Genomic DNA, 25,240 nt, shown 5'->3' on the forward strand with positions numbered 1-25,240 from the left:
AATTGAATATAGTATGTAGGAATATGCACAAAACTTTATTGACAAAATATAAAATAATTACGATCTGCAGAATTTTTTTACACATTGTCAGGAGATAAGGTAAAACTTGATCTAACCAAGCAAAGAACAAAAAATTAAATTTGTACAAATATAAGAGAAACTGTATATAACATAATTGATAATAGAAAAATAAAATGACGCGATATAAGTTCATTTGAAATGTACAGAAATTAGTGTGTGATATCTGTATGGAGGGCGGAAGTTTAGGAGGTATCAAATACAATAAAGTTTAATATAAATAGTATATTGATTTGGAAATTTGGTCTTTATTTCCAAAAATATCTCTCCGCTGGTGGACTGTCCAAAACCGCCTGGAAATACAGTTAATAATATTTGTGAAATTTGTTTTCTTCTTGCGTTTTATAGTAATATGTAACAAATCGTAGAGTAATATAATAAAAATTCCCAGCAGTTTCAGTTTGTCCATTCAGGGTTTCATCATGGTATTATTGGAACAGCCACGACATAAAATAAGAAATGAGAAAATTGCCGTAAACGTAATAAAGATTCAGATTAAAGTATTTATTGTACTTTATTTGAAATATCGTATTGCTAATATAGATAGAATTATACAAAAAATTCATATACGATTCTAAGCATTCTCAAAAAAAAAGTTCTCCTTCTGCAGCGTTTGTGATTAAAATAGCCTTTCCAATACCCAACTAAACCTCTGCCCAGACAAACAAGTCGGAGTCGCGGTAGCAGGTTCATTGAAATGACGTAGTGATAGGAAGATATCATTTTACAGTAATATAAACTGCCGTCCCAATTGCAGCGAGTGAATCGCTTGACAGAAGAGACGAAGAGCGGAAAAATTAGAAGGAATCGATTTATGGGGGTAGCATTGGAAAAAAATCGGTTTTCGGAGGTAGGGAACATTTCGTCAAATATCTCACTCCAACAAATACAGTGAAAACACTTTGTGACAAGAGCAGGACCAACGACAATAGCGAACAAAATATTTTTGGCCTATGTAAAATTGAATGCTCTAAAATTTTACTTCAGCGTTGATAACTGCGAGAACGATTAATTTAGCGATTACTGTGAACACCTAATATTCAATATCCTTAAAGTTTACAAGTGTAGAATTAGGTAACCTTTCACGATACTATTCGAAATAAATTTATAACAATGATAAAAATTAAGTGAAGAACAATTCACTGTTAAGCAGATCACGCGCGCAGGTTGAAAGTTTCTTTTTTTTTTTTTTTTTTAACGCATATAATAGAATCAGAATGTAAGAGAAAATAAAAACAAAAGAAAAAAAAAATCAAACAACAATTATTTTATATATTATTATTCACTCACCAATAATAGGTTAAAGAACACAAGTTATTGGCAGAGCTATTCTAGATATAGAAGAACGATTCTACAATTATTACAGATAACAAACGTTGAATATTATTTATTGGACTTTATCTCAGACCCTAAAGTAAAAATCGCGAGATGCCGGGATGTCGGATGCGCGCGCGCGTACAGAATCCCTCTTCTCCTTTTAATTCACTTTCTTTCTTTCTTTTTTTAAATCAATATTATTATTATTATTACTTGCAATTGATTATTTTTTCAATGCCGGCAAACCGTACAATGTATAAATATCAATATTATGTATATGTAAAGTCGCTCGAAATCCCGTAATGAACAGGTAGACAAGCACTCGCTTCTGAATACTCACACCATCAGAGAGATCAAGGTTGAGAGCTCTTATTTTGCCACTTTTTATTTGTATTATAATGAATTATTATTGATTATAGCCAATAATTAGTCGGATTTTGTTCTTTTTAGATCAAATCTGCAACGTTCATTGGCATCTCGTCGATATGGGTGTTATAGAATTGCTCGATATCCTTTAGAGTACGCTTGTCATCCTCTGTGACAAAGTTTATAGCTACTCCCTTACGGCCAAATCGTCCACCGCGTCCAATTCTATGAGAAAAGAAAATTATTTCAATTGCAGTAGATGACACAGGAAACTTTTGGTTGTTACACTGAACGGTCACTTTGTTAGTGACTGATGCTTATGACAGCATTTGGCTAAAATTCTCAATTACACTCAAACCACCACAATAATTTTCTAGTGTATATTCAAACTCTGGAATCAATATATTCAATGTAAAACATAAGTCTTCGAGGATTCCGATTTTTCTGAAAAATTATTTGTATATAAAATATTTGAAGTTATTTAGACTCTGTAAATGCGTGAAACAAGTAACAATATGATTGATCACTAAACAAATTATGCACATCAAGTTACAGTTCATATGGGGTTGTAAGTCTTACACTGATGTTTGAATTCAAAATTACCTGTGAATATAGTTTTCTCTGTTGGAAGGTAGATCGTAGTTAATGACAAGGGAAACTTGCTGGACGTCAATACCACGAGCTAGCAAATCAGTGGTAATGAGAACTCTGGAAGATCCAGTACGGAATTGTCTCATGATGACGTCACGCTCTTTCTGTTCCATATCGCCATGCATGGCAGATACCGTGAAATCACGGTGATGCATATTGTCTGTAAGCCAGTCTACCTTGCGCCGCGTGTTGCAGAAAATAACGGCCTGTGTAATACTTAACGTATCGTACAAATCGCAGAGTGTTTCCAATTTCCAATCTTCACGCTCTACATAAATGAAGAATTGTTTAATACCCTCCAGTGTTAATTCTTCCTTTTTCACCAATATACGAATTGGGTTTCTCATGAAACACTTTGACACATCAAGCACATCCGCAGGCATTGTTGCCGAAAGCAGTATCACCTGGAATGATAAGTAAAAATGACGAATTCATTTTGTGTTCATGATATCCGTGTGTAAACAGGTTTGCAGCTTCAGATTTGATAGCGTTTAATTTTGTCAGAAATAATGGCTAAGAAAATATAAATCAAAGAAATCCTAAAATACTTGAAATGATAAGCATAACATATTATTCATATTTACTCAATGAAATAAGAGTGGATTATTATGGACAGCTTTGATATTTTCTAAGGAGCAAAATATTTTCAATATGTACCTGAACTTCGGTAGGGAGTAGCTTGAATACATCGTGAATTTGATCTTTAAACCCACGGGAAAGCATCTCGTCGGCTTCATCCAATACGAACAACTTAATGCTGTTTGCGCGCAATGAATGTCGACTGATCATGTCGTAGACGCGACCTGGAGTGCCAACAACAACGTGAATGCCCTGCTCCAATTTACGCATATCATCACGTACATTCGTTCCTCCAATACAGGCATGGCATTGCGCTTGCATAAAATCGCCCAGGGCAATAACTACCTTCTGAATCTGTAACGAAAGATGATGAAATGTCAATGATGAAATAGAGTAATTAGATTCGACACGTTGAATATGGCCACAAACCCTCCCAAATCTACATACCTGTTGAGCAAGCTCTCGAGTTGGTGCCAAAATCAAAGCTTGGCATTCGCGAATACTGGTATCTATTTGCTGTAAAATAGATATAGAAAAGGTTGCCGTTTTCCCAGTTCCTGTGAAATGAGATATGATGTAATTAATATGTTCATCTTGTTTATCAACATTCACAATTTTTTAAATCGCAAGGCCAAATTCAACTGCTTGGTAAAAAGATATGAAAAAGTAACAATCATGAATCAAAAGGATATACGAGAGGTCAGAGATGAACGAGTGATCATGTTTCTATCAACTTGGCTAATTGATCTGTATGCACAGACATGACATCATAATTAACTGTACAACCATGTTGAATTAGCAAGAATATACTCATTTCGTACAACTATCAATGGCTTTTGGAATGAGAATAAATTCGGTACAATGAGTTAGTAAAATTGCAAAAGAATGAGCTCTGAAATTTTTGATTGATTGGACCTTGATTATCTATGCTCAAGTTTAACAGTGACTTATTAATCCAACGCCTGCTTCGACAGATAAGCAATTTTCGTTCTTACCAGACTGGGCTTGGGCAATAACATCATGACCTTTAACACAAGGAAGGATAGCACGCTGTTGGATAGCGGATGGTTTTTCGAATCCATAAGCATATATTCCGCGCAATAACTCTTCTTTTAAATTCATGTCATCAAAGTTATCAACAACCTGTTGAGTTGTCCAAATAATAGTCAAATGACAGGCTCATGAAAATAATAACTTGTTAACAAAGTTTTCCAAGATAAATCAAATACTGATAAACTTACGACTTCCCAGTTTGACTCAATAATGCCATCGGGATCCATTCCCGGAGGGCCATCATAGGCGGGCTGCTCGCTTTCGCTCGGACCATTTTTAGAGTCGCCCGACCATTGATCCTCGTTTCTATAAAATAATTTTTCCTCTTTAGCAATGGTGCATAAAGAAAGAATTAGTCACGTCTAGCAGACAACTGCTACCTAAGGTCAAATGAATCATGAACCCCAGATAATGAAAACTCATCCATAGGTATGCCAGATGAAAAACGGCAGGTATTCGAAAGATATTGGAAAAGTCGTGCAACTAAGACGCGATTTAGTGACAAGATACGAATAGAAGAATAAATTAAAAGGTAAACTGCAATAGCGTGGCTAACCGTCTTTTGTTAATAAATGCGAAAAGAAGTGGCAGGGAAAAATACGATTGACACGTGAGTAAGACAATTGTCGAAATTAACAACGGGGATATCGTTGTGACTCGAAGCACGGTGGATCGACTATAATGATTTGATATTTGAAGGTGCGAACGAAAATAATATTTTGTGAAAATAGTCGAAATAGAATGCAGCATTAATGAGCGAAATTATCCGAATATGCCAAAGCTTGATCGCACGCCATGTTGTCAGGCGGCCTGCGCTCGTGCATCATCATCGCCGCCGCCACCAGTTTCATTTTGCAAAAATACAATATCGAGCACAATACGGTTAGAATCGTGTTAATTTTAACCAGATATTTATCCACTCCCGTTAGCTTCGTATTGCTAATCGATTCGGTGCTGATTTCAGGGGGTTGAAACGGTTTGAAAACTTTAACTTACCTTCTTTCGGACGTATACGACATGTTCCACTCACAGTAGCGCGACGGAAAGGACGAAGGCTTAATGCGTCACAGGGAATTTCCTACTCACGCACGCCGTCCGCCAACTAACGGTACTGATACTGTAGCTAGTCAATGTTGTGTTTAATAAATTTCTTTAAAATCGTTCGTGGTACCGTTTAGAGGTTCAATAAATTTGTTTATTGATTAATTTTTGAAAAATATTCAGTATATGTTATACCGAGTATTATTATTTTAGATTATTTTTATAATACTTTAATGTTTCTGCGCATAAAAGGAAATACGTCATTACCCAGGTCTCCTTGCGCGGGAGAGGACGAACGATACCGAATAGCGCTAGACTCAAAATTTCTCACCACCAATTTCACTCGACGGAAACTGTTGGTTTTAAATTTGATAAAGAAATTTTCATTTTATGCGTTATTCATTCGTTGTTATATCACAGTAAACTTTCCTACGTGATGTCATGGTTATATATGCGTACATGCGGAATAATAATTTGTTTCACTTTATAAATAATATGCTTAAACGTTTCACAAAACCAACAGACACATCACTCGTACACTTTTAAAAGATGTTTGTTTCACTTTTCGGTTTTTAGCTAGCATATGAATTAATTATCACACGATATTTCACGATGTAAATATTGAGGCCAAAATGTTCTACTATATATTTATTTATTTGTCACAGAACTGGAACGATCGATTACGTTCAAGAGGTACAAGCTAGGCATAGAAGCCTTTGGCAACAGATTCAATTTTGTTTTTATTGTGGGTATAACATGTGAAGAAACATATTTTTAACCATCGCTGCCCTGTTCCAACTCAACAAATCTGAATTTAATGATACCGATTCTTGTCGAATAGTATACTTGAATTCAAATGACTTTTTATCTTGCAGTTTACAATTAATGGATAATGTGTGACTGAAAATTTTCAATAGATTTGAGACTGTGTGTAAAATAATTATCTTTATTCGACAAGTGTATACATAGCTTAATAGTGACAGAAATATTTATAAACATAACATCGTCTTTGCTCACGGCTTTTATCACAACCTGCCACACACATATTGTTGGATTTCAATCGTTTCAGAATTAATAAATTCTCGTTCTCATTTTTTGATCACTGCATACCTTTGTGATGGAAACAATGTATCAAATTCGTTGTATTAAAATAGTTTTGGTGAATCTATCAAAATACAGAGTGACTCTGCAAAGTTACAACTTCAAAAAATAAATACCAACATACGAATATGTTTACGAAAATTGCTGAATTCAGGAAAAGATGTTGTTCCTAGATATTTTATCCTTAGACTGCATAGAAAATATTGATTTAAAAATTTTTCACATGCTCGTGGCACGAGAAAATAACAATTAGTCAATTGTTGTATCAACATAAGTATTGAGCTCCTTAAAGAAGATTTGAATACAGTTTCATAGAAAAGCGCACCCCAGTATTAACAGTAGAACAGCAATTGGAAACACGGTATACATGCCCACTCTGGGGTAACAAGTTGAAGTGAGCAGCGTCATGTTGTTGTCTTCGCGATCGATTCCATTCCTAGTTGGTATTTCTACAATAACACGATCTCCAGAAAGCAATTCAATGCTAAATGAACATTCGGTTTGGTTAATACATGACTCAGTGACATTTTCGAATTGATAAGTTGGCTTGTATATATCAAAAATGGCATGCATATCGTTCGAAACATAATCATTGTCACTGTAGAATATGTAGTAGTAGTAGCCACTTTCTACAACATTGTGTTGAGTATGGATCCGTTTGCTGTTCACTAAGAAACTGATGTTCGTACATAATTCAGAGGGATCAAATTCCTGAGTAAGCAATATTTGTCCATTGTAGCACGTTAGCAAATCATTTTCAAAACTTGAAATGGATGAATCTTCGCCTGTACTCGTAAAATTGAAAGCATTACCACCATGTTCTACTCCTCTATCTAGTAATACCGAAGGCTCGATGGCCTTTGGCTGTCTTTTATTTACATGATGATTATTGTTTTCAATGTCCATTCCATCATCCTCAATATTTATACCTTGCGAATAAGAGTTTAACTCAGTTTCCAGCTTGCGTATACGTTCTTCACGTTCTGAGAACAATTCTTTATTAAGGGAATGGGTGTCACGTTTCTCTACACTCTTGCGATCAATATCTACTGGATGTAATTCATTTTCTTTTCTTTTTTGACCATCAGAAGTTGAAATTTTAGTTTCATTCTTGCTATCCCACTTGCTGTTGATATAATTCATTTTTTTTCTCATGTGCCTAAGCTTATCGATACCCTTTTGGGTTGTACTTTCACGAACGGTAGAATGTTTTTGTATATGACTAATAGCTGCCTTTTGTAACAATGCTATTTGAAGATCTGTATTGTTTGAAATTTGAGATAAGTTTAAGCTGGAGACACTATTGCGAATTGGATGATTCGTTGGATTCATTTGGTCATGATCATTACTTTTGCCCATATTGGTTTTTCCACGAAATGTTGACTGATTTTCATTCTTTGAATCAAGTAGACTGTTGGAATGAGGTATTGATACAGTTTGATTAGGTTTCTTATTCTTCATTGATGATTGCCTACTCATTTTTTGAGTATTTGATTCAACCGTAACGTGAACTTGTTTCGACATGATTAAGTAATTTTCTTCATTCAAAACTTTTTGATCAGCGTGTTCCATCACACCACAAGTTCGCAGACTTCTTTCTCCTTTGACAACAAGTATAGATCCACCTGGGAATCTGAAAACGATAGAATTAGGTACAAATTAAAACTGGAAGCTCTCATGATGTCGAAACTATTAATTGCATGTACATTAAGTGATCATATAAGTTGATAGTTTTTTTGTTTTTTTTTTTCATAGTACCTGGAACAAACAGATAGAACTACGGTTGCTCCTTTGAGAAGATAGAAGCCCCAATACTCCAAGGTGTCATCAGGCAATGTCATGCTCTTTTTAAGTCTCAAATGCTTTCGGTACGATGTTACCTCTGGTCGCTCAGGTACTTGGAATGCATGAAAAGGTGTGTTCATCGTCAAAGTGTGCTCCTGTAAGTGAAAAAATAACTCTGAGTAATTAAAATATACTGTTTGCATTAAAAAAAACTATATTTGTCTTATTTTCTATTTATTCCAATTTCATAAAATGACATATTCACTGTCTGAAACAATTCTTCTTCATCATCTTACAGAGCAAAATATTGTGGAAATTCCATCTTCAATTTCGATTACATCGGACTCTGCTACTGTGTACACAACGCTGGCATATAAGCTGTGACGCAGATACAACGGAATTACCAGTAACATGACGGGCAGTACAGTAGTCAGTGTGCAAAATATAACAATTCGTGTTATACCATGCATTTTGTAGAATTCTGTAAAATTTGGATCAACCTCTACTATGTAATGACAACAATGCAATATCTTGATATACATGTATAATGATAGATTATAAAACACTATCAGACTGTTTGTGTAACAATTACCATGTAGTTACAATATCTTTTATTACAGTTCCGTGAATAATGTATAACATAAGGTGTATATTCATGATTTCTTTTCAATAAGTCATCTTCAAATTGAATCTAAAACAGAATCTTAGTGCACTAAATTATAAATGTATACATGTATTGCTTCTAAGCCATTATATGACAATATGAAAGGTGTTCTAATTGCAATATTCTAATTTAATTAATGCATTATTCCAATACCATTAGTCTCTGATACTTGATTGGTAATGAAATCTTGATGATTATCGTATTCTCGCAATTTGGTAATTATGTCAAACAGAGAAGCACTGTGTCAAGAAAAGTATAAATTTGAAGTTGGAGTTGATACTGCTTGAACTGATAACATTGATCTAAAGACTTTATTTTTCGAAGCAGTATCCCGTTAAGTAATTATCTAGAACTCTATTGTTCCGTGAATACTTAAGCCGACGGTGACGCGGTGAGGGTAAGATCATAAACCTTGGGTAAACATAACTGTAGATAGTAGGTATAAGTAACGGTGTACAAGAATATTTGATTCTTAAACTACCGTACATTTTGATCAGTAAGGGCGCACATTGGCAGTTGTTGTCAACTTCTGCCGAATGTAAAATCAACACCTGCCAGTAAAACAATAGCAGCGAATAGCTGTTATGAACGCGCTCAGAGGATCATCGACAAACTGATGGCTAGTCATCAGACTCGCGCCTATCAGTTCACGTCAATCTTCTAATGAAATATGAATATATTTTTGATAAACGGACGTGGCAATTTCCAGTGGAACCATGTGATCGCTGCCGTTTGTTCGACACGCCTCACGCCGCTGCGCAGTCTCGGAATACATGATTACTATCTTTTATTATCAAACGCTTGAGCACGAATGAATTGTTGCGAATTAGCGTGGTATTGACAAAGAATAGCTTATGCGGTGTATGGTAGCGGCCTCTAGCGGTCGCGGTCACGGTTTGACCTTTGGGTAGAGACAAGCGTCGGCGATTAAGTAATATCGCTCATGAAAATCATAGGCTTATGGGGGTATTACCATCTAGAAACATCAGAAATTCGATGTTCACTTGCATTTCTTTATAGTTTGGGATAATTTGAAATTCATAGAACTCCAATGGTCACAGAGGCATTAAGACAGCGGTGCGTTGGGGAGCGTAAGGTAGTCGTCCCCTTGACCGCTGTGTCCATTGTATACCGGCTTGGGGAATTTCCCTATCCCTTGCCATTTCTTTATTTGCAGTCGAATCATAAATATAAATCACTACGAGTCCAATACCCAAGGTACCTTTTCGAGTAATGTGTATTATATAGTATACACCCACACCGTAGTGGATTAGGTCGTTGACTGAAGAATATAAAGACAGTTGCCCTTATGGGTTTTTGGTACGACAACCGAAAACCGTCGTGCGCTTGCGCCTCCTCAGATGTTCCTACGGTAAAGTTGCGAGCTTGTTGCAGAACATCAGAGTTACCGATTTCGACATGATGCTGGCTGCATTCACCTTCCGAGTAACTCAGTCTTTGCAATGGTAAGCCCAAGCCAGTACTTAGCCTGTGTGTACTTACCGACTTGTCGGCGATACAAAAAATTAATAGTGAGAATAAAATTCTTCCAAAATTCGTAGATGAACAGTGATTTAATTGAATTGTAGGTACCCGAGAAAAAAATGTATACATAGATCATAGGTAATAATAGATCAGATGTAATAATGATGCAGAGACCAAAAAGTATATATGTATAAGCGTTCCATGTACGGTATGAATATATGTATATGATCCATTTACGATTAATACGTGATGCATACTGTAAATATCATGATTTTCCAGGAGACAAATGAGATTTTCTACGATAATCGGCTATAATATGAAATAAGAAGAATTATACATTTCGAAATGGGATTCTATTCGACACGCGCTCGATGTATTCCATAACATTAATATTCATAATTGTTCCAACAACTTTTCATTTGCTCTCTCGATCTTGAATTTTCGTAGGCATAGAATCGAAACGCTGTTTTAGCTAGTCGCAAGTGAAGTATCGACGTTGGGTAGAGAAGCAGAATTGGTTTCGAAAAGTGCTCGTATGGGAAAAAATTTAGAGTAACTGTAATACATCGCGGATGCGCTAATTTTGGTCGAGATGAAATAGATGCTCCGTATATGAGACCGTATTTAACGCAGTGTCCTAATTTGAAGACCTGAAAAGGTAATTGTCGGGGATTTTTATTTTTTCTTAATAGGGAGAGATGGAACGAAGCTCCTTGAAACTTTGAGTGTATTTTAACACGCATTTGAAAGGTGCAGGCAAAACTTTTTATCATCCAACTGTCGCAAAACGGCAGCATTATTAGCTGACACGTTGACTGAAGGATATATCTTCATTCAACGGCTGACCATCGAAGTGCCTAGCTGCGTGAGTCTGGAATCGGCAGGAAAGATAAAGTGCGTATTTGCTGCTTACATCTGACATGTAAGAACTAAAATCATTATACATCATATCACATCATCGTACATCATACATCATACATAGTATTATCATACACAGTATTAGAGTTCGAAACCAAAGTTTCGATGTTCGGATGTTCGGATGTTCAGGAAGTGACGTCATCAAAAATTTTTTTTCTCTTGACGTCATCGATCTAAAATCAACTAGCCAAATTCCTTAGTCTGGAAACAACCGCGCAGTAGAGCGGACGTATCAGAATCGCGCTCCGCGGATTTCGAGTACCGCGTTCTCTACTTCCTGGACCCTGCGCTCCAAGTCCACTACCTGTTGAAACTAGACTTACAGGACAAGCGCTCCGTAGTTTTTACGCTGCTGGTCCGCTACCTGATGAAACGCGACTTCCAGGACAAGCGCTACGTGGTTCCTGCACTGAGGTCCGCTTCCTGGTGGAACTCGACTTGCAGGACGAGTGCTCCGTAGTTCTGGCTGTCCAGGTCCTTGACGTGATGAATGTTGACCTTCCGGACTAATTCTCAAGTTTACAAGTTTGATTATTGAAAACGTTATGTTTTGTACAATCAAACCAATATGCATGCTTCAGATAACATTTTGAATCGGAAAAAAAACCGAACGACCAGGATCAAGAAATTGCAGTTGGTGTGTAGTTGGCATAGTATAAATAGGAATACATGACAAAATCGTCGTTCAATTAGAGCTAAAATTGCTGTGTGTCTTGTTTCAAATCTGTTAGCACTTGGATGATTGTTCTGTGGTATTTATTGACGAAATTTATTGTCATAAAATATTTGTTGGCAATTGTAATTATATTTGATCTAATATTTATGAAAACTTGTCATGTTTACAATGAATTATTTCAATTCAGTTTTAGCGCAAGCCCAAATTCAGTAGCTATCAATGCGCTAATCAAATTTCTACAATTTTCATAATTTTCTCATAATGTTCTTGTTCAAAGCTGTCAATAAAAAAAACTATATCAATCCTTACACATTATTTTTGATGTGTTCTGATACTAAAAATATTTATTAGAATTCGAGGCGATTACCGGTGGTCGTTGGAGGTGGTTGGTCGTGGTTGGAGGTGGTTAGGAGTGGTTGCGGGTGAATGAGGTGGACAAGGAGGAGGACTAGGAGGAGGAGGACGAGGATTCGTGCACAGTAAGTATAACATTTTTATAATATTTAATGACAATTGATATTACATTTTTTCTACAATTTTTCAAACTTGTCACGTTTACAATGAATTATTTCAATTCATTTTTCGCGCAAACCCAAATTCAGTAGCTATCAATGCGGTAATAAAATTTCAATAATTTCTTATAATTTTCTCATAAACTTCTTGGTAAAATGTGACAATGAAAAAATCATATTAGTCATTGCACAATATTTTTGATGAGTTCTAATACTTGAAATATTTATTAGTATTCGAGGTATGACCCGAGGGGGTCAGCAGTGGTCATTGGAGGTGGTCGGAGATGGTTGCGGGTGATCCAGGTGGACGACAAGGAGGACGACAACTTGTGCGCTGTAAGTATAACATTTTTATAATATTTAATGGAGTAGGAGTAGGAGTAGAAGTAGGAATAGGAGTAGCATCAGGAGTAGGAGTAAGATCAGGAGTAGAAGTGGAATCAGGAGTAGGAGTAGGATCAGGAGTGGAAGCAAGAGTAGAAGTGGCAATGGGATGAGGAGCAGGAGTAGAATCAGGGGTAGGAGTAGGATCAGGAGTAAGAGTAGGATCAGGACTAGGAGTGGAATCAGGAGTTAGAGTAGAATCAGGAGTAGAAGTAAGAGTAGGATCCGGAGTAGGAGTAGGAGTAGAATCAGGAGTAGAAGTAGGAGTAGGAGTTGGAGTAGAGTAGGAGTAGAAGTAGATGTATGCGGGGAGGGGCGGGGAGGGGATATTATCATATCAAGTTATCAGTAATAAGCAATTGCGGGTAAAATATTAGCTTACTTTTGTAAGTATTTATGAATATAGCCTCTACGATTATTCATTGTTGGTATATAAGGTCTGGCAACGTACCTACTTTCTGTAAGAGATGTTGAAGATTTTCAACACAATTATGTTTCAGTTCTGTGCCCCACCTAGTGATCCACTAGTACATATCCTCCGACGTGACATCGCTCCGCTACGTACGAAGAAGAAAAGATTTATTAGGATGCAAATTGCTCCTCTCTTCTTGCCATTGTGCTTTCAGCCATTGTTGTGCTGTGTGTTTAAAATTTAGGACAGTATATAATATAGAATAACAGGTACAGCTACGAATACAGCACTACAATAAATCTTATAGAAATGAGCTTTCATTGAGATTTCTCTGTATTTATAACTCGACGCGAGAAGGCAAAAATCAATGTAATGCCATCTGTAAGGTAATTGGACTCGTATTTGCACTACGAGAACTCGTTGGGCATTTTGCGGTGAAGTTTGAAAAATTGTTGTACAAGAAATTAAATAACTATAAAAATGGATAAAAAATATTATCTCTAATAGTGAATGTAGCTAATACAGCTTTAACCGTATATTGATTATGTTAATGATCTATTGTGACAAGATCGGAATTAGATAAGCTCTCTAAATACTCTTTTCTAGTCTATTAATTTATATCATGTATATGTAAATGTATATTTCTTCAGTTTGTACAATCACTGCACTAGGATTACCCTTGCCATGTTTTATGGTGCGCTTGTGTAATTTGTATATTATTAACCTTACGTTTTACTCCATTTGCGACAAGTTGTGAGTGTTTATAATTTCTTGGCAATTATTTATGTACATGTATGTGTATATATGTATACGTATACTTATGCATGTGTATATAAATATATACACATATTTAAAACTAGACTTTTACAATAAACACAGAGGTCTTAGTATATTCACATACGGATTTCTGTGTATAGGTATACTTGAACTAAAATTTCCTTATCTCTAATACGGAGTTCTTCGTAATTCGCATTTGTTCTTGTAACCCAATGTCCTACATACAATGGCAAAAATCGAGATCCAACTTAACTGAGTCTCAAAGCCCAGTTGACATAAAAGCAGCTATTTGATAGAAATTATAGTTTGTAGTTTACACAGCCCATTGCATGATATTTCATTATAAATACATATGTTTCAATGTATTTAGGAATAATTTATCAAATGTACAGAAGTCATGTGCAAATAATAAATGAATTCGACCGCAGTTTGATGTATTCATTGGAGCTTTAACAATAAATTTAAGCTTTGTTACTTCTTTTATTTTATTATGGATAATCAAAAACATTTCCGACTATTCGTGCTGTGGAAGCATGGGGATTAAACCAAATGTAGCAAAAGATTAGAAACAGTGTATGTAGAGTACGGGTATTTTACTAATAATGCAAACACGTGCCGCTAGCTTAGTTTTGACATATCTAGAATACCACACCTTGCGAATTAGCTTTCCAGACAGAGATGAATGATGAATTTTAAGGACTGCATTATCGTTGTTGAATACTCTATGCTTCATGGGAAAAGAAAATCTGTAACGATAAAATTGATGCACCGGATCGTCGTCGACTTTAACTTTTGAAATGTCCTACCATTTCCGAACACCTCCAACCATCCTATCTACCTATATTACTAGATTAGCTATGATATGATAAGAGAAGTATTTTTCATTTCGAAATGGGATTTTATTCGACGCGCGCTCGATGTATTCCATAACATTAGTATTCATAATTATTCCAACAACTTTTCATTTGCTCTCTCGATCTTGAATTTTCATAGGCATAGAATCGAAACGCTGTTTTAGCTGGTCGCAAGTGAAGCATCTGCGTTGGGTGGAGGAGCAGAATTGTTTTTCGAAAAGTATTCGGATGGAAAAAAATTCAGAGTAACTGTAATACATCACGGATGCGCTAATTTTGAACGAGATGAAATGGATGCTTCGTATATGAGACAGTATTTAACGCTGCGTAGTGGTTTAAAGACCTAGAAAGGTGATAGGGAGAGAAAGAACGACGCTTCTTAACACTTCGAGTGTATTTTAACGCACATTTGAAAGATACGAGCGAAATTTTTCATCATCCAACTGTCGCAGAACGGCAGCGTTATTAGCAGACCCGTTCACTGAAGAATATATCTGCAGTCAACGGCTGACCATCGAAGGGACTGGTCGCTTGAGTCTGGAATCGGCCGGAGAGATAGAGTGTGTATTTCTTGTATGAAACGTGAAGACTAAAATCATTATACATCATATCATAACATCATACATCATACATCATACATCATACATCATCATACGTAGTATTACAGTTCGAAACCAAAGTTTGAATTTTCGGATGTTCGGAAAGTGACGTCACCAATCTAAAATCGGCTAGCCGAGTTCCTCAGTCGGGTAACAACCGCGCAGTAGAGCGGACGGATGAGAGTCGCGCTCCGCAAATTTCGAGTACCGGGTTCTCAACCTCACGGATCCCGCGCTTCGGGCCGCTACGTATTTCGAGTACCGGGTTCTCAACCTCCCGGATCCCGCGCTTCGGGTCCGCTACGCGGTGAAGCTCGACTTCCAGGATAAGCGCTCCGTGGTTCCTGGTTCATGTTTACAATAAATTATTTCAATTCGTTTTTCGCGCAAGCCGAAATTCAGTAGCTGTCAGTCCGCTGATAAAATTTCTCGACTTCCAGGATAAGCGCTCCGTGGTTCCTGGTTCATGTTTACAATAAATTATTTCAATTCGTTTTTCGCGCAAGCCGAAATTCAGTAGCTGTCAGTCCGCTGATAAAATTTCTCGACTTCCAGGATAAGCGCTCCGTGGTTCCTGGTTCATGTTTGCAATAAATTATTTCAATTCGTTTTTCGCGCAAGCCGAAATTCAGTAGCTGTCAGTCCGCTGATAAAATTTCTCGACTTCCAGGATAAGCGCTCCGTGGTTCCTGGTTCATGTTTACAATAAATTATTTCAATTCGTTTTTCGCGCAAGCCGAAATTCAGTAGCTGTCAGTCCGCTGATAAAATTTCTCGACTTCCAGGATAAGCGCTCCGTGGTTCCTGGTTCATGTTTACAATAAATTATTTCAATTCGTTTTTCGCGCAAGCCGAAATTCAGTAGCTGTCAGTCCGCTGATAAAATTTCTCGACTTCCAGGATAAGCGCTCCGTGGTTCCTGGTTCATGTTTACAATAAATTATTTCAATTCGTTTTTCGCGCAAGCCGAAATTCAGTAACTGTCAGTCCGCTGATAAAATTTCTCGACTTCCAGGATAAGCGCTCCGTGGTTCCTGGTTCATGTTTACAATAAATTATTTCAATTCGTTTTTCGCGCAAGCCGAAATTCAGTAGCTGTCAGTCCGCTGATAAAATTTCTCGACTTCCAGGATAAGCGCTCCGTGGTTCCTGGTTCATGTTTACAATAAATTATTTCAATTCGTTTTTCGCGCAAGCCGAAATTCAGTAACTGTCAGTCCGCTAATTAAATTTCTCGACTTCCAGGATAAGCGCTCCGTGGTTCCTGGTTCATGTTTACAATAAATTATTTCAATTCGTTTTTCGCGCAAGCCGAAATTCAGTAACTGTCAGTCCGCTAATGAAATTTCTCGACTTCCAGGATAAGCGCTCCGTGGTTCCTGGTTCATGTTTACAATAAATTATTTCAATTCGTTTTTCGCGCAAGCCGAAATTCAGTAACTGTCAGTCCGCTAATTAAATTTCTCGACTTCCAGGATAAGCGCTCCGTGGTTCCTGGTTCATGTTTACAATAAATTATTTCAATTCGTTTTTCGCGCAAGCCGAAATTCAGTAACTGTCAGTCCGCTAATGAAATTTCTCGACTTCCAGGATAAGCGCTCCGTGGTTCCTGGTTCATGTTTACAATAAATTATTTCAATTCGTTTTTCGCGCAAGCCGAAATTCAGTAGCTGTCAGTACGCTAATAAAATTTCTATAACTTTATAATTTTCTCATAATCTTTTTGGTAGAATATGTCGATAAAAAAATTATATTAAACCTCACACATTATTTTTGATTTGTTCTCATGCTGAAAATATTTATTAGTATTCGAGGTATAACTCGAGGTGGTTGGCCGTGGTTGCGGGTAATCTCGGTGATTCAGGAGGAGGAGGACGAGGATTTGTGCTAGGTGAGTAAAACACTTTTATAACATTTGATGGCAATTGTAATTATATTTCATCTGAAATATTACAAACTTGTCGCGTTTACAATAAATTATTTCAATTCATCTTTCGTGCAAGCACATATTCAGTAGCTATGAATAATCTTGTACAATTTATTATATTATTAATTAATTAATTAGTATTCTTATAATATTTAATGGCAATTGTAATTATATTTCATCTGAAATATTACAAACTTGTCACGTTTACAATAAATTATTTCAATTCATTTTTCGTGCAAGCACATATTCAGTAGCTATGAATGATCTTGTACAATTCATTATATTATTAATCAATTGATTAATTACATTAATCCTTACACAATACTTTTGATGTGTTCCTATACTAAAAATATTCATTACTATTCCAGGTATTACCCGAGGTGGTCGGAGGTGGACGAGGAGGAGGACGAGCTGGACGAGGAGGAGGACCAGGTGGACGAGGAGGAGGACGAGGTGGCCGAGGAGGAGGCGGGGTGGGTCGTGGGAGAGGACCTCTCCTCTCCTCAGAGGAGAGGAGGGGGAGGGGCGGTGAAGGGGGAGAGGTGGGCGGGGAGGGGGTAGGGACGGGAAGGGAAGGGAAGGGAAGGGAAGGGGCGGGGATGGGAGGGGTGGGGAGGGTGGCAGGGAGGGGCCGGGAGGGGGAGGGAGGGAGGGAGGGAGGGAGGGAGGGCGGGAGGGAGGGAGGGAGGGAGGGAGGGCGGGCGGGAGGGAGGGAGGGACGGCGCGGGGAGGGGGGGGTGTACTGCACTATTAACTCTAACGGGCTCGCATCGACATCCGTCCGCCACTCTCCCGCCCTCCCGCCCTCCCGCCCTCCCGCCCTCCCTCCCTCCCTCCCTCCCTCCCTCCCTCCCTCCCTCCCTCCCTCCCGCCCGCCCGCCCTCCCTCCCTCCCTCCCTCCCCCTCCCGGCCCCTCCCTGCCACCCTCCCCACCCCTCCCATCCCCGCCCCTTCCCTTCCCTTCCCTTCCCTTCCCTTCCCTTCCCGTCCCTACCCCCTCCCCGCCCACCTCTCCCCCTTCACCGCCCCTCCCCCTCCTCTCCTCTGAGGAGAGGAGAGGTCCTCTCCCACGACCCACCCCGCCTCCTCCTCGGCCACCTCGTCCTCCTCCTCGTCCACCTGGTCCTCCTCCTCGTCCAGCTCGTCCTCCTCCTCGTCCACCTCCGACCACCTCGGGTAATACCTGGAATAGTAATGAATATTTTTAGTATAGGAACACATCAAAAGTATTGTGTAAGGATTAATGTAATTAATCAATTGATTAATAATATAATGAATTGTACAAGATCATTCATAGCTACTGAATATGTGCTTGCACGAAAAATGAATTGAAATAATTTATTGTAAACGTGACAAGTTTGTAATATTTCAGATGAAATATAATTACGATTGCCATTAAATATTATAAGAATACTAATTAATTAATTAATAATATAATAAATTGTACAAGATTATTCATAGCTACTGAATATGTGCTTGCACGAAAAATGAATTGAAATAATTTATTGTAAACGTGACAAGTTTGTAATATTTCAGATGAAATATAATTACAATTGCCATTAAATATTATAAGAATACTAATTAATTAATTAATAATATAATAAATTGTACAAGATTATTCATAGCTACTGAATATGTGCTTGCACGAAAGATGAATTGAAATAATTTATTGTAAACGCGACAAGTTTGTAATATTTCAGATGAAATATAATTACAATTGCCATCAAATGTTATAAAAGTGTTTTACTCACCCAGCACAAATCCTCGTCCTCCTCCTCCTGAATCACCGAGATTACCCGCAACCACCGCCAACCACCTCGAGTTATACCTCGAATACTAATAAATATTTTCAGCATGAGAACAAATCAAAAATAATGTGTGAGGTTTAATATAATTTTTTTATCGACATATTCTACCAAAAATATTATGAGAAAATTATAAAGTTGTAGAAATTTTATTAGCGTACTGACAGCTACTGAATTTCGGCTTGCGCGAAAAACGAATTGAAATAATTTATTGTAAACATGAACCAGGAACCACGGAGCGCTTATCCTGGAAGTCGAGAAATTTTATTAGCGGACTGACAGTTACTGAATTTCGGCTTGCGCGAAAAACGAATTGAAATAATTTATTGTAAACATGAACCAGGAACCACGGAGCGCTTATCCTGGAAGTCGAGAAATTTTATTAGCAGACTGACAGTTACTGAATTTCGGCTTGCGCGAAAAACGAATTGAAATAATTTATTGTAAACATGAACCAGGAACCACGGAGCGCTTATCCTGGAAGTCGAGAAATTTTATCAGCGGACTGACAGCTACTGAATTTCGGCTTGCGCGAAAAACGAATTGAAATAATTTATTGTAAACATGAACCAGGAACCACGGAGCGCTTATCCTGGAAGTCGAGAAATTCTATTAGCGGACTGACAGCTACTGAATTTCGGCTTGCGCGAAAAACGAATTGAAATAATTTATTGTAAACATGAACCAGGAACCACGGAGCGCTTATCCTGGAAGTCGAGAAATTTCATTAGCGGACTGACAGTTACTGAATTTCGGCTTGCGCGAAAAACGAATTGAAATAATTTATTGTAAACATGAACCAGGAACCACGGAGCGCTTATCCTGGAAGTCGAGAAATTCTATTAGCGGACTGACAGCTACTCAATTTCGGCTTGCGCGAAAAACGAATTGAAATAATTTATTGTAAACATGAACCAGGAACCACGGAGCGCTTACCCTGGAAGTCGAGAAATTTTATTAGCGGACTGACAGTTACTGAATTTCGGCTTGCGCGAAAAACGAATTGAAATAATTTATTGTAAACATGAACCAGGAACCACGGAGCGCTTATCCTGGAAGTCGAGAAATTTCATTAGCGGACTGACAGCTACTGAATTTCGGCTTGCGCGAAAAACGAATTGAAATAATTTATTGTAAACATGAACCAGGAACCACGGAGCGCTTATCCTGGAAGTCGAGAAATTTTATTAGCGGACTGACAGTTACTGAATTTCGGCTTGCGCGAAAAACGAATTGAAATAATTTATTGTAAACATGAACCAGGAACCACGGAGCGCTTATCCTGGAAGTCGAGAAATTTCATTAGCGGACTGACAGCTACTGAATTTCGGCTTGCGCGAAAAACGAATTGAAATAATTTATTGTAAACATGAACCAGGAACCACGGAGCGCTTATCCTGGAAGTCGAGAAATTTTATTAGCGGACTGACAGTTACTGAATTTCGGCTTGCGCGAAAAACGAATTGAAATAATTTATTGTAAACATGAACCAGGAACCACGGAGCGCTTATCCTGGAAGTCGAGAAATTTCATTAGCGGACTGACAGCTACTGAATTTCGGCTTGCGCGAAAAACGAATTGAAATAATTTATTGTAAACATGAACCAGGAACCACGGAGCGCTTATCCTGGAAGTCGAGAAATTTTATCAGCGGACTGACAGCTACTGAATTTCGGCTTGCGCGAAAAACGAATTGAAATAATTTATTGTAAACATGAACCAGGAACCACGGAGCGCTTATCCTGGAAGTCGAGCTTCACCGCGTAGCGGACCCGAAGCGCGGGATCCGGGAGGTTGAGAACCCGGTACTCGAAATTTGCGGAGCGCGACTCTCATCCGTCCGCTCTACTGCGCGGTTGTTACCCGACTGAGGAACTCGGCTAGCCGATTTTAGATTGGTGACGTCACTTTCCGAACATCCGAAAATTCAAACTTTGGTTTCGAACTGTAATACTACGTATGATGATGTATGATGTATGATGTACGATGTACGATGTATGATGTATGATGTATGATGTATGATGATATGATATGATGTATAATGATTTTAGTTTTCACGTTTCATGCAAGAAATACACACTTTATCTCTCCTGCCGATTCCAGACTCAAGCGACCAGTCCCTTCGATGGTCAGCCGTTGACTGCAGATATATTCTTCAGTGAACGGGTCTGCTAATAACGCTGCCGTTCTGCGACAGTTGGATGATGAAAAATTTCGCTCGTATCTTTCAAATGTGCGTTAAAATACACTCGAAGTGTTAAGAAGCGTCGTTCTTTCTCTCCCTATCACCTTTCTAGGTCTTTAAACCACTACGCAGCGTTAAATACTGTCTCATATACGAAGCATCCATTTCATCTCGTTCAAAATTAGCGCATCCGTGATGTATTACAGTTACTCTGAATTTTTTTCCATCCGAATACTTTTCGAAAAACAATTCTGCTCCTCCACCCAACGCAGATGCTTCACTTGCGACCAGCTAAAACAGCGTTTCGATTCTATGCCTATGAAAATTCAAGATCGAGAGAGCAAATGAAAAGTTGTTGGAATAATTATGAATACTAATGTTATGGAATACATCGAGCGCGCGTCGAATAAAATCCCATTTCGAAATGAAAAATACTTCTCTTATCATATCATAGCTAATCTAGTAATATAGGTAGATAGGATGGTTGGAGGTGTTCGGAAATGGTAGGACATTTCAAAAGTTAAAGTCGACGACGATCCGGTGCATCAATTTTATCGTTACAGATTTTCTTTTCCCATGAAGCATAGAGTATTCAACAACGATAATGCAGTCCTTAAAATTCATCATTCATCTCTGTCTGGAAAGCTAATTCGCAAGGCGTGGTATTCTAGATATGTCAAAACTAAGCTAGCGGCACGTGTTTGCATTATTAGAAAAATACCCGTACTCTACATACACTGTTTCTAATCTTTTGCTACATTTGGTTTAATCCCCATGCTTCCACAGCACGAATAGTCGGAAATGTTTTTGATTATCCATAATAAAATAAAAGAAGTAACAAAGCTTAAATTTATTGTTAAAGCTCCAATGAATACATCAAACTGCGGTCGAATTCATTTATTATTTGCACATGACTTCTGTACATTTGATAAATTATTCCTAAATACATTGAAACATATGTATTTATAATGAAATATCATGCAATGGGCTGTGTAAACTACAAACTATAATTTCTATCAAATAGCTGCTTTTATGTCAACTGGGCTTTGAGACTCAGTTAAGTTGGATCTCGATTTTTGCCATTGTATGTAGGACATTGGGTTACAAGAACAAATGCGAATTACGAAGAACTCCGTATTAGAGATAAGGAAATTTTAGTTCAAGTATACCTATACACAGAAATCCGTATGTGAATATACTAAGACCTCTGTGTTTATTGTAAAAGTCTAGTTTTAAATATGTGTATATATTTATATACACATGCATAAGTATACGTATACATATATACACATACATGTACATAAATAATTGCCAAGAAATTATAAACACTCACAACTTGTCGCAAATGGAGTAAAACGTAAGGTTAATAATATACAAATTACACAAGCGCACCATAAAACATGGCAAGGGTAATCCTAGTGCAGTGATTGTACAAACTGAAGAAATATACATTTACATATACATGATATAAATTAATAGACTAGAAAAGAGTATTTAGAGAGCTTATCTAATTCCGATCTTGTCACAATAGATCATCAACATAATCAATATACGGTTAAAGCTGTATTAGCTACATTCACTATTAGAGATAATATTTTTTATCCATTTTTATAGTTATTTAATTTCTTGTACAACAATTTTTCAAATTTCACCGCAAAATGCCCAACGAGTTCTCGTAGTGCAAATACGAGTCCAATTACCTTACAGATGGCATTACATTGATTTTTGCCTTCTCGCGTCGAGTTTTAAATACAGAGAAATCTCAATGAAAGCTCATTTCTATAAGATTTATTGTAGTGCTGTATTCGTAGCTGTACCTGTTATTCTATATTATATACTGTCCTAAATTTTAAACACACAGCACAACAATGGCTGAAAGCACAATGGCAAGAAGAGAGGAGCAATTTGCATCCTAATAAATCTTTTCTTCTTCGTACGTAGCGGAGCGATGTCACGTCGGAGGATATGTACTAGTGGATCACTAGGTGGGGCACAGAACTGAAACATAATTGTGTTGAAAATCTTCAACATCTCTTACAGAAAGTAGGTACGTTGCCAGACCTTACATACCAACAATGAATATTCGTAGAGGCTATATTCATAAATACTTACAAAAGTAAGCTAATATTTTACCCGCAATTGCTTATTACTGATAACCTGATATGATAATATCCCCTACCCGCCCCTCCCCGCATACATCTACTTCTACTCCTACTCTACTCCAACTCCTACTACTACGACTACTCCTATTCCTACTCCGACTTCTACCACTTCTACTTCAACTCCCACTACTCCTACTCCTGATCCTACTCCTACTCTAATGAATATAATAAAAATGTTATACTCACAGTGTACAAGTCGTCGTCATCCTCGTCCTCCTCCTCGCCCACCTCGATCACCCGCAACCACCGCGAACTACCTCGGGTTATACCTTGAATAGTAATGAATATTTTTAGTATAAGAACACATCAAAAACATTGTTCAAGGATTAATATAAATAATTAATTAATCAATAATATGATCAATTTTATTATACAAGAAAATGTACCTGCCGAAAAATGTCGAAAACACAGGTTTTGTTTTTTGGCTGTAACTTAAGATGCGTTGATCGCAGCGTATTGGGACTGCGCCCAATCGTTTTCGCTCGCAAAATTACGTCGGAATAGTGCCACAATTAATTAATTCCAGCACTTTTCAAAATCGCGAAAATTTTCGCCAAAAATGCAAAGGGGTTAACCTTCCTTTTTTTTTTTACCAAAAAATTTTTCGTCTCAGAATTGATTCGTTTGACTCTTACCCAACCAATTGGACCCCAAGGAACTCAGAAAACGCAGCGAAAAGAGCGTGGGATCAACAGGAGAGAAATTACGAAGGAAAAAGCACCTGCAGAAAAATGTCGAAAATTCAGGTTTTCGTTTTTTGGCCGTAACTTGTGATGCGTTGATCGCAGCGTATTGGGACTGCGCCCAAACGGTTTCTCTCGCAAAATTACGTCGGAATAGTGCCTGGAAGAATCGATTCCAGCACATTTCAAAATCGCGAAAATTTTCGCCAAAAATACAAAGGCGTAGGGTAGGGTAGGGTATTGATTCTGCTTCTTATCCTACTCCAACTTCTACTCTTACTTCCACGCCTGATCCTACTTCTACGTGTACTCCTGATTTTACTCCTGATTCTACCACTTCTACACCTGATCCTACGGCCGATTTTACTCCTACTGCTACTCCTGATCCTACTCCTACTACTGATCCTACTTCCACTTCTGATCCTACTCGAGATCCTATTCCTACTCCCATTCCTACCTTCACTCCTACTGCTACTCCATTAACTATTTTAAAAATTTCATACTCACAGTGCAGAAGTTCTCGTCCTCCTCGTCGTTCACCTCGATCACCCACAACCACCTCCGACCACCTCCAACTACCACTGCTGACCACCTCGGGTCATACCTCGAATACTAATAAATAATTCAAGTATTAGAACACATCAAAAATATTATGTGAGGAGTAATGTCATTTTTTTATTGACAGATTTGACCAAGAAGATTATCCGAAAATTGTAAAATATTATAGCAATAATATTAGCGCATTGATAGCTGCTGAATTTGGGCGTGCGCGAAAAATGAATTGAAATAATTTATTGTAAACATGACAAGTTTGAAAAATTTCAGATAAAATATAATTACAATCCCCATTAAATATTATAAAAATGTTATACTCACCGTGCACGAATAGTAACTTAGCTTTTTGTTATTGGTTCACATGAATATAGTTGATTATATATAAAACTGAAAGCAATGAATAATAATATGTATAGCTAAATATTCAAGTAACACGGAAAAAACTTCAATACCAAAATTAGATAATGGCGAAAAAATATCTTTCATGTCGGTTCAAAGTGGAAACCAGGTTCTTTAAATGCTGCAACATGAAAAATCGGGAACAGTACACATATGTTTTTTTTTTTTTTGGTTGTCGGCTATATTTTTCGAATGGGAAATAACTAACGAAGTTTTTGAAATTCCGAGTGTATTTCAACTCACATTTGGGCAGTACAAGAAAGGGCGTGGTA

The 25,240-nt window shown here is 37.6% G+C and overlaps 3 protein-coding genes and 1 long non-coding RNA gene across 11 annotated transcripts in view; 2 read left to right on the forward strand and 2 right to left on the reverse strand.

Moving 5' to 3' along the window:
- Positions 1 to 8,073, forward strand: part of LOC107217733 — a 183,510-nt gene extending 175,437 nt beyond the window's left edge. For 2 of the 3 annotated variants that reach the window (XM_046730853.1, XM_046730855.1), the window contains exon 13: positions 7,942 to 8,073. In XM_046730853.1, coding sequence (XP_046586809.1) covers positions 7,942 to 7,961 — 20 coding nt within the window. In that variant the 3' untranslated portion in view covers positions 7,962 to 8,073. The remainder of the gene's footprint in view (positions 1 to 7,941) is intronic. The other variant, XM_046730856.1, reaches the window with a different exon arrangement.
- On the reverse strand, positions 307 to 5,170 carry LOC107217753 (eukaryotic initiation factor 4A-I). 2 transcript variants are annotated; one of them, XR_006902741.1, is made up of 8 exons: positions 5,041 to 5,170; positions 4,233 to 4,350; positions 3,987 to 4,134; positions 3,439 to 3,548; positions 3,070 to 3,345; positions 2,365 to 2,816; positions 1,736 to 1,986; positions 307 to 371 (listed from the first exon to the last, which is right to left on the reverse strand). XR_006902741.1 is itself a non-coding variant. In XM_015655402.2 (7 exons), the coding sequence occupies exons 1-7, from the start codon at positions 5,061 to 5,063 to the stop codon at positions 1,842 to 1,844; spliced, it is 1,272 nt and encodes a 423-aa protein (XP_015510888.1). In that variant the 5' UTR covers positions 5,064 to 5,170; the 3' UTR covers positions 307 to 1,841. The 2 variants fall into 2 exon arrangements, 1 of the variants encoding a protein (XP_015510888.1); XM_015655402.2 differs by having other exon boundaries at positions 307 to 1,986.
- LOC107217700 lies at positions 6,004 to 9,323 on the reverse strand. Of its 4 annotated transcripts, XM_046730860.1 has the most exons (4): positions 9,122 to 9,323; positions 8,237 to 8,239; positions 7,945 to 8,126; positions 6,004 to 7,819 (listed from the first exon to the last, which is right to left on the reverse strand). In XM_046730860.1, the coding sequence occupies exons 1-4, from the start codon at positions 9,143 to 9,145 to the stop codon at positions 6,496 to 6,498; spliced, it is 1,533 nt and encodes a 510-aa protein (XP_046586816.1). In that variant the 5' UTR covers positions 9,146 to 9,323; the 3' UTR covers positions 6,004 to 6,495. The 4 variants fall into 4 exon arrangements, with proteins under 4 accessions (XP_046586816.1, XP_046586817.1, XP_046586818.1 ...); XM_046730861.1 differs by lacking the exon at positions 8,237 to 8,239; XM_046730862.1 differs by lacking the exon at positions 8,237 to 8,239 and having other exon boundaries at positions 8,789 to 9,323.
- Positions 9,324 to 10,643: 1,320 nt separating this feature from the next.
- LOC124292708 lies at positions 10,644 to 13,120 on the forward strand. Of its 2 annotated transcripts, none has more exons than XR_006902604.1 (4): positions 10,644 to 11,675; positions 12,066 to 12,193; positions 12,458 to 12,562; positions 13,111 to 13,120. It is a non-coding gene; the product is annotated as an uncharacterized LOC124292708 (long non-coding RNA). The 2 variants fall into 2 exon arrangements; XR_006902605.1 differs by having other exon boundaries at positions 10,644 to 11,014.
- The last annotated feature ends 12,120 nt before the right edge of the window (positions 13,121 to 25,240 follow it).

Source organism: Neodiprion lecontei, chromosome 2 (genome assembly GCF_021901455.1).
Source record: "Neodiprion lecontei isolate iyNeoLeco1 chromosome 2, iyNeoLeco1.1, whole genome shotgun sequence".
NCBI classification, from domain to species: Eukaryota; Metazoa; Arthropoda; class Insecta; order Hymenoptera; family Diprionidae; genus Neodiprion; species Neodiprion lecontei.

What these genes read in the sequence shown, in the direction of transcription:
- LOC107217700 (XM_046730858.1), bottom strand. Translation starts at nt 8,513, where the DNA reads ATGTATATCAAGATATTGCATTGTTGTCATTACATAGTAGAGGTTGAT. An exon ending in TTTCCACAATATTTTGCTCT is followed by an intron (nt 8,127 to 8,267) that starts GTAAGATGATGA and finishes TTTCACTTACAG; the next exon opens with GAGCACACTTTGACGATGAA. An exon ending in GTTCTATCTGTTTGTTCCAG is followed by an intron (nt 7,820 to 7,944) that starts GTACTATGAAAA and finishes TATCGTTTTCAG; the next exon opens with ATTCCCAGGTGGATCTATAC.
- LOC107217753 (XM_015655402.2), bottom strand. Translation starts at nt 5,063, where the DNA reads ATGTCGTATACGTCCGAAAGAAG. An exon ending in TCGTATACGTCCGAAAGAAG is followed by an intron (nt 4,351 to 5,040) that starts GTAAGTTAAAGT and finishes ATTATTTTATAG; the next exon opens with AAACGAGGATCAATGGTCGG. An exon ending in TTGAGTCAAACTGGGAAGTC is followed by an intron (nt 4,135 to 4,232) that starts GTAAGTTTATCA and finishes ACAACTCAACAG; the next exon opens with GTTGTTGATAACTTTGATGA.